Source organism: Poecilia formosa, unplaced genomic scaffold (genome assembly GCF_000485575.1).
Source record: "Poecilia formosa unplaced genomic scaffold, Poecilia_formosa-5.1.2 Scaffold0, whole genome shotgun sequence".
Lineage (NCBI taxonomy): Eukaryota > Metazoa > Chordata > Actinopteri > Cyprinodontiformes > Poeciliidae > Poecilia > Poecilia formosa.
In genome coordinates, this window is record NW_006799939.1 from 6,182,030 (window position 1) to 6,190,795 (window position 8,766).

The 8,766-nt window shown below is 39.5% G+C and overlaps 1 protein-coding gene across 3 annotated transcripts in view; it reads left to right on the forward strand.

Moving 5' to 3' along the window:
* bckdhb (branched chain keto acid dehydrogenase E1 subunit beta) overlaps nt 1-8,766 on the forward strand; it is an 80,289-nt gene that overhangs the window by 3,630 nt on the left and 67,893 nt on the right. For all 3 annotated transcript variants that reach the window (XM_016679609.1, XM_016679580.1, XM_007564576.2), the window contains exons 4-5: nt 3,124-3,257; nt 6,532-6,687. In XM_016679609.1, the coding sequence (XP_016535095.1) occupies nt 3,124-3,257; nt 6,532-6,687 (290 nt within the window). The remainder of the gene's footprint in view (nt 1-3,123; nt 3,258-6,531; nt 6,688-8,766) is intronic.

Consider the following 8,766-nt stretch of genomic DNA (forward strand, 5'->3'; position numbering starts at 1 on the left):
AAACATATCTTTAATTATAATGGGCTGCAATTAACCTGCAACAAAATTTCCATTTTCTTTTATATTTAGTTTTTTGCAAACTTGTCTTTGTGTAAAATGATTTCTTTATGGTAAACTCCAATAACCATAAACAAAACTGTCAGCAGTATCCACGTTAAGTTCTGATTCTCATTTACTTAAAACAAATGTCACGTAGTAACAAGTAAGTCTCATAAGTTTCCTATCGTAAATACACATTGAAAAAAACAAACAAAAAACCTGTTAAATGAAATGAAGCATAATTTGAATATAACGTAAATAGTGTGATTATGTCATTGTTAGGGATGCTTCATACACCATTTATTGCTATAATAAATGACCAACAATTATATGGTTATAATAAAAAAAAAACAGACTTTTGATAAAATGTTCTGGAACTAGGATCAGGTGGTCTATTGGTTGTGAAATGTGTTTTTTTTTCTCAAAACTGCAATAGAAACAACTTCTATCACATTACATTAGTTCATGTTTTTTCCTTTGAAAACGTCTTAAAGACCTAGACGGAAACCCACTGGGCCCGAGTGTCTCAGTCCGGAACCTCAGTTGTCACATAATCAACAACCGGATGTTGCCACTGGCACAAACCATGTAGAAGAAGTCGACAGGAAGTAGATGGAGGATGATGGCGAGGCATGTTAATGTGAACAAGCTTATTCACATGTGATTTTAATTGCAATTATTATTTAATGGAAATACTGCAGTTGTGAACTTTTTTTTTCACCTTTAGCAGAATATTGACAAAGTTTTGCATACATTTATAATGGAAACACAGCCAGTGATAGTGATGCAGGGCAGGATTGTGAGGTGTTAACCTGAAGCAGAATTGATGTCAGTGGTATTGTTGTTCACAGTAGTCAGTAAAAAGGTGGCGAGATGTACATAATTTTGGTAAATATCGGCTGTAAAGCAATATTAATATCGGACATCGATATTGGCCCAAATTTTCAAATCAGTGCATCGCGAGTTAGTAGTTTTATTCTTTTGTTTTTTGATTATTGTTTTTATAATCGATTTCTAGGCACCTTCTACTGAACAGTAGTTCCCTCCAGGATTTTGCAATTGTTTGACTGACTACAAGTTGACTTCAAGTTAGGCTGAGGCAACAGTGTAGTAGAAGAAAGAAATACTGCCACCTGCAGGAGGGAGTGTGCAGTCACTTAGACCCAATGTTTTGTAATAAACTCACAATTATGCATTAGAATGAAAAAAAAAATGCAATGATACCAGAGCATTATTTAACTCTGGCATTTATATGATTTGCTCCATTTAAATGCAAGATGGGCCATAATTTTGATGAAGAATCACGTCACTAATCAGCAAATCTGTATTGCTTGGACATTTTAGAGAAAAAAAATCCTTCAGATTCATGGTTTTGTTAATTTATTAATGATGTTTCAGTGGCAGGGTTTGTGGCATCATGTCTTAGCCTGTTTTTAACCTCGTCTCCACCAGCAGATGTAAGGACTCTTTGATTAGTCGATGTTTTTTCCTTTGAAAACGTCTTAAAGACCTAGACGGAAACCCACTGGGCCCGAGTGTCTCAGTCCGGAACCTCAGTTGCAAACATTTCTATTGATGTAGTTTTCCTTATTTTTAAATAGATGCCATTTTTGTTTGAAAATCTGGTTGGTGCGGTCGCCTGCGGTTCTGTAATCTAAATAAATATTTCCACATTACACGACAAAGACAATCAAACCGGTCTGGGTTGAATTCAGGACTTAAAAAAACCCCCAAAAAACAAAAACAGCTGACTGAGTCAGGAAATGGTGCCACCGAAGTGGTTATTTGAGGGGAGGCGGCGCGGAGGGGGAAAAAAGTCACTACTATGGTTTTCCTGCTTTAAACCCATTTTCCTTTTATTTCATGAACGGCTTTACAAGCCAGAAGTCTCGCATCCTGCCAAATGTAGCCGGCCTGCCTTTTGTTTTTATTGACGTCAGAAGTGCTGACCTTTCGGAGAGGGATCATTATTTTCCATCTCAACCTTGTGTACAGTGACGAGCGCAAAGCTGTTTTTATCCCTCTCGCCACAGAAAGGGATGATGCGCACACACCTCGACCACCTGCAGCGATTACACAGAGCAGAGGTTAATACAGGGCGCGCGCGATATGAATGGCTTTTCACAAGAGCGGCGCGCTGGCCTCGTGATCCGGCTCCGCAGCAGCTGGCCGCTCGCCGGGGCCAGCGCTGAGTACCGTCTCCCTGAGAACAACAACAACAACACGTCCACAGAGTCCTCTGTTGTTTGGACAGTTCAGCATGAATTCACCATGTCGTGGTTAAGGCTAATTCAATAACTTCAGTTTCGCTAATGTGTTTAGCCGACCCTTCTCCCAAAATAAACCTTAAAAAAAAAAAAAAAAAAAACGTGTAAGTTGCTTGAACTTTCACACGAAGCCGCTTGTTTGGGTCCGACACGAGGCTCTAAGTTTTTTTTGATAACTTTTGATTTACGGCTCATTCCTCTGAAGGATTTGTGGCGCTGCGGCTGCTCGCTGACTTTTATGAGCTCAGAGGGCACCTAAGGGCAGAATTTCTCTGCTCAGCAGCTTGCTTCCCAGCACAACAGAAAAAAGGCCTGGCAAATACACAAAGATGACAAAAATAACACTAGCAACCCAAATTTAGTTTCCCCACTCTTGTGGTTCTTTTTCAGATTATAGGGTGGAGAGTGGAAATATGTTTTTTTTTCTCTCTCTTTCTGTTTTTCCTCCATGGGGGTTGCGTGAGTATATTGCTGGATTGGTTGAATGCAGTTAAGGGAGCCTCATCAGTGTGCTTCTTCGTTGATGCTTTTCTTTTTTAGGACCACATAATATAATGGCAAAGGAGATGGATTGTAAAAGCTAATCAGTATAAATCAATTATGTCTGACTTGGGTTACTATTTGTTCCACATGTGCCTAATTGTGGTCGTTCCACATGAATAAATGCATCTATATACTCATTCAGCAGTCTAGACTGAACTCATTCTCAACACAGCTTTAGAAAGGATGCGTTCTACAAAATATTAGCTCCTCTTCCTTACTGATTTGTCCCCATCAATGACTTTTTTTTTGTTTTCTCTCCTGGTTCTGCTCCCAGGTAAGGACAGAGTCTTCAACACTCCTCTTTGTGAGCAGGGGATTGTGGGATTTGGCATTGGTGCAGCTGCTGCCGGTGCCACAGCTATTGCTGAGATCCAATTTGCCGACTACATCTTTCCAGCATTTGACCAGGTGAGACACTTTACCTGTGCGCTGACGAGATCTGCAGATAGTGTTTATGATACTGTTGTTCTGGATAGTATGTTTCTGCACAGTGCAGGATGTGCACGGACACAGTGGCTTTTAAAAGTATTGACAACGCCTTTGTCACGTAATAAATGTAAACTTCAGTGTGAGGATTTACTATGACAGAACAACACAGGCAACAGTTTCAGCCCCTAGATAGGCAAAGCTGGTAGAGATATACCTCAAATGACATTCAGCTGTAATTACAGTGAGTGTTGACTCCGCCCACCTTGTTTAATATTCAAGCCCCCTGAGTACTGAGTTGGGAGTGGTGGGTAGACACATACTCATGGAATGTTTCAGATTATATTCACCAGAAATTGTGAAAACCTTGCACCATTTTCCATCTACTTCAGTGACAGACAGCACTGTCTGTCACTGGACACTCACTGAATTATGTTAAAGGGGCAGTATTATGTCAAGTAACTATGTTGCCTTCAGTTGTTATGAAAATCCTCTGTATATCTAATATGATTCACAGGAAATTTGACTTCGTAATTTAACGCCTTGAAATTGGGACTCTGTCTCTTTTAAAAAAAACTCTTGCTCCCTCTGAAACTCTGCCTCCAAGAAGTCTTTACAGCAGCCCTCCTCTATTAACCCTGAAACAAAGTTTTTACCAGCGTTGCACTGAGTAGCTCCTATAATGAGCTCAGCAGGTGTTTGCTAATTGCTGCTGGCTAGTCTGAAGGAGCTGAGTGGGGGCAGTTGTGTGGATGGGGTGCTCTGTGGGGTGGAAGCTCAACTTGAAGAGCTCTGAGGAGCTTCGTCCTCGAAGGTGGTGCTAGGTCCACCCAGGCGCTTTGCACAGCTGAATGGTTGCCATGGGAGATAAAATTATTTCTCAATCACGCATGAAAAAATCAAAGCAACACTCCAGTGTGTTTTTGATGAGGGAATAACGTCATAATAAGATGTAAAGCTCTAAATCGTCAATTTTACATAATACTTCCCATTTAAAGCCAATTTAACTCGAGGCATGTCCTGGAAAGTTGGATTTATTTCCTGAATACTGTGCTGTGTGAATTAACATCTCACATACGCTCGTTCTACAGAGTATGTGAGTTTTAATGTGTTCTATAACGCCTCTATCTCTGAGTCTGCACTAAACTGTTACCACCACCAGCCAGTCGCAGACATTAATAAACAAATCAGTAGAATTTAGGAAAACACAAGAAAACTAATTGGATATCGAAATCAACCCAAATTTTCATGTCACTGCATCCTTAATTAGTCGTGAAATAGATTTTGGTCAGACTTCAGCATTTCATCCCCCATGGCAGACTGCTGGAACAGAATAGATGTGCTTCAGTGTTTGTATGTCCAGAGCAACACTCCACCATCTGAGAAGTCCAATCCAAGTAAAGGCAGAACCACAAGCAACTACCCATTGCTCAATTTCTGAAATTTGAGGGTTACTTTATCAGTTCAGCTTGTAATCTGTTTGAACTAATATTTATGTTTTCTTGCACTGCAGTAAGTAGCACAAAAAAATAGTTTATAAAAGCAGTATTTTCTGCACATGACCTCCTGTTTTTCTCATGAAGATTAATATGACATTGATGGTTAGCGCATGATGAGAGCAGGTTTTACCTCAGACGCACGTCATTCTGTCTAACCCTGTCCTTCACATGATGGATGTAATTTCTCTCCTTTGTCAAGGCAACATAAAGCAAAATATATGATAATGTAAGCTGTTGTACAGAATATGTCTCCTGTTTGGTGCATCAAAAACTAGCAACCGACAACGAGTTGTTCTGTTTTCCTTCTGTGTTCCTACTTAAAAAGATACAGGCAACTAGGCCTTAGAGATGCATGAAACTCAAAGTAGTATCCCACCTGAGTTTCAAAGAGAAAAGCTCGAGCAACTGTTTGGAGGATGCCCAGCATCAGAAACTCTAGCCATAAGCATAGGGCTCAAAGAGCTTGTAAAACGAATAAAGTGGTTTTTCAGTGCCTTTGATAGCAAAGAGAATGCCTCGGCTCATGAAATTAGACTCTCTGTCTTCTGGTGTGGTCTTTAGCCACCTCTCACATACTGAGACTGTTAAAACCTAGCAGCCCAGTATCACATATCCCTGGATGATTACTTGAACCTCCATGTTTAATTTCTTTCAGGTATCCACTCCTCACAGATGATCATTGTGTAACAGTTTGTCTTTTTGTCATTCCCAGAACAATATATATATATACAACATATCGTCACCAAACAAAATAAATTATAGGTTACACTTTATTTGCATAAAGTGTGCATAAGACTGACATTACACTGTCATAAACATGACATAGCAGCTTTTATGAAGATAACGGTGTTTTCATGAATGTTTGACTGCTGTCATGAAGTATCATTTGGTAGATAATGACACTTTTAATGCAAAGTTGCACTGAAAGTTGCATTAAAAGTGTCAGCTTTGCATTGTTTTGTAAATAACAGTTTTAATGCAAAACTGCATTAAAATGCAAAACTGCATTAAAACTTGTGTTTTAAAATGGTCAACTTTGCATTACGTGTCATTATTTACCGAATGACATTTCATGACAACAATTATAAACATTGATGGAGACTCCTTCATGTTCATGACAGGTATTATGTCACATTTATGACAGTGTCATGTTAGCCTTATGCAAAGTGTTACCAAATTGGTACTCTACAATAACTCAACATTTCACAGTTGTCTAGTAAGCTCAAAATGTCCCAACACTGAATACTTTTATGTCTTACTTGACAGACATACTTGCAGATCTCTCTCTACACTAACTAAAGTTTAGGAAAGTCGAGCATTGCGTTTTGAGCTGTAAGAAACCTCAGCGTTTTTGGCATTGAACCTCGCCCAAAATGAACTTCTTGCATTCTATATAGTTTGGTGAAGCTCACATAAAATTCCTCTGGTTTTCTTGCTGTCACACTTCCCAGCCCGTGTGTGGCAACGACGACAGCTCTGCACATGTGCAAACACTTCACCTCGCAGCTCACGACAGTCGGTGAAATGCAGAGTCCAAGTAGAAACATGAGACCATCCACGGAAAGAGTCGGCTTGTCTTAAAGTTATAGACATTAATATCACACACATCCTGGGTATTGTTTTAGAGAACAGTAAAAATTCTGCCATTGTCTGAGCGACAAAAAGGAAGTTATTTTACAGGTTGCCCTGTCGGGTCACATCGCTGAAGATTAACAGTCACTGTGAATTGACATGAACTTGATTTATTGTCTTTGCAGATTGTGAATGAAGCTGCTAAGTACCGCTACCGTTCAGGGAACCTGTTTGACTGTGGGAACCTCACCATCCGGGCCCCATGGGGTTGTGTCGGCCACGGATCCTTGTACCACTCCCAAAGCCCCGAAGCCTTTTTTGCCCACTGCCCTGGTATTAAAGTGAGTGCTACACATTTTAAAATTAAAATGAAAGGTGGAATATTTTCAGATCTGTAGATATGTCAGATATGTAGAGCAGTGTTTTTCAACCACTGTTCCCTCTAATTTTTCATGTGTCTGAGCATACACAAAAGCTCCCTGAGCACACTGAGGACCACTGTGAGCAACATCAGATGTGCACGCTGTAACCACACACATCACACCCGTTCAAAATCATAGCAAGTTACATGGCTTATTAAAAGAATCAAATCACAGCAGCAATTTTTGTTTAATTAGTTTACTTTTAATATAAGCGATTTGGCCCACTTAAAATGAAAGACAAAAGGCTTTGTCTTTCATTTTAAGTGAAAGCTCACTTGGTACTTTGGCTTCGCTACATGTCTTGCAGAGTAGACCTTTCTCACTCGAAAAAGAAAAAAACTCACCCAGTTTCACCGCTTGTTCTTCTATTTGCACATACTCAGACAGCCATTCCATCCTAAAAGAACCGCATTTCTTTTTTACTTTGTCTTGGTGAGCGGATGTGTCGCTGCCCGTTCGTTTCGCCATGATAAGGGGTTGCGTTTCTTAACTTCGCTGCACTGTTGATGGCAAACTAACCTGCAAGGCGCGTACGGGCAGGACACAGAGCTATCAACGCTATGATTGGCTGCATAGCATAATTAAACCGTATCGTATCGTTGGCTGAACATCTGTCACTCACTGCGTTACATTGAAAAATGGTACGGAATAAGACATTATTGGTCTAATTTAATATATTAGATTCGGTCTAATATTAAATATTAATTAATACGTTTATGGTGGATTTTATTTTATGCGCTGCATAGATTTTCTTGTGCGCTAAGACTGTGCAAGCAGAGCGCGATTGCGCAGGCGCGCAGCTTAGAGGGAACATTGGCCGTGAGTGATCGTCAGGTGTGCCGTAGAAATTATTCAATTTCACCTATGGTACCGTATTTTCCGGACTATAAGCTGCTACTTTTTTCCTAAACTTTCAACCATGCGGATTGTAGCCCGGTGCGGCTTTTCTGTGTATTTTTCTTCAACCACCAGGGGGCTCTCTAGCAGGAAGTGAATCATTAGAAGTCAAAATTGTAAATCAAAGAAGAACGCGCTAATTTTTATTTAGAACAACCACATGCAGGCACGACATGCAGGCACGACAGAGAAATGTTTTCAAACTCATATGGTGCAGCTTTTAAGTTGAGGGCTGTCGATCTGGGACTACAGGAGGGAAATAAAGCCTGGTTACTATAAAAACTAAAAACAGACACTGAGAGCTGTTGAGGAAGAGCTTTGTCTTTCTTCAATTTCTGCCAGGAAATCAGCTGTTTTCATCCAAACATGCACAGGTTTCACACTAGATGGGTAAAATATACAGATATTGACATTTTGTACATGCAAATCTTCATATTGTAACAGTGAAATCTTTCCCAAATATTATTGCTTCTTTCAGAATAAGAATTATGTTCTGTATTCCAGCTTAAATAATGCTTGTGGATTAGTTTGTAAAACACTTTGAAGTTTTCTACAACTTCTTTAAATTTAAGACCACAGTGGTGTGGCCCTGTTCAGGTGTATTTTTGAAGTGGACATGTTACATGCAATTTGAAATAAGAAATTTAAAATGTGATAAAAATACATTTTTGTGTTTATTTGATTCCTATTCAAGACACTTTGATAAGAATGACTACATATGTAATACAGGCGACTACAGAGTATCTTTGTTTACATTTTTGGTTGGTGGTATGACTCGAGATTTTTTCAATTAAAACAATGTACCTTGGCTCAAAAAAGGTTGAAAAACACTGATGTACACTCTACATATCTGTGAATTAGATGGAGTCCTCTTTAAATAATATCCTGGGTTTAAAATGGGTGCATTGGATCAGGAAAGAGGTTGCTTAAATGTTAACTTTTCCCAGAAAGGAGATGATCAAACAGGTTTAGGTCAAAATTGCATCACCCTTAAAGAAAATAAGCCAAAGTTCTTTCTTCGTTTGATTAGAGCTCCACAACCACAGTCGTCCTCACAATTTCAATGTGCACCAAATCACAATTGCAAATACTGCTTTGATG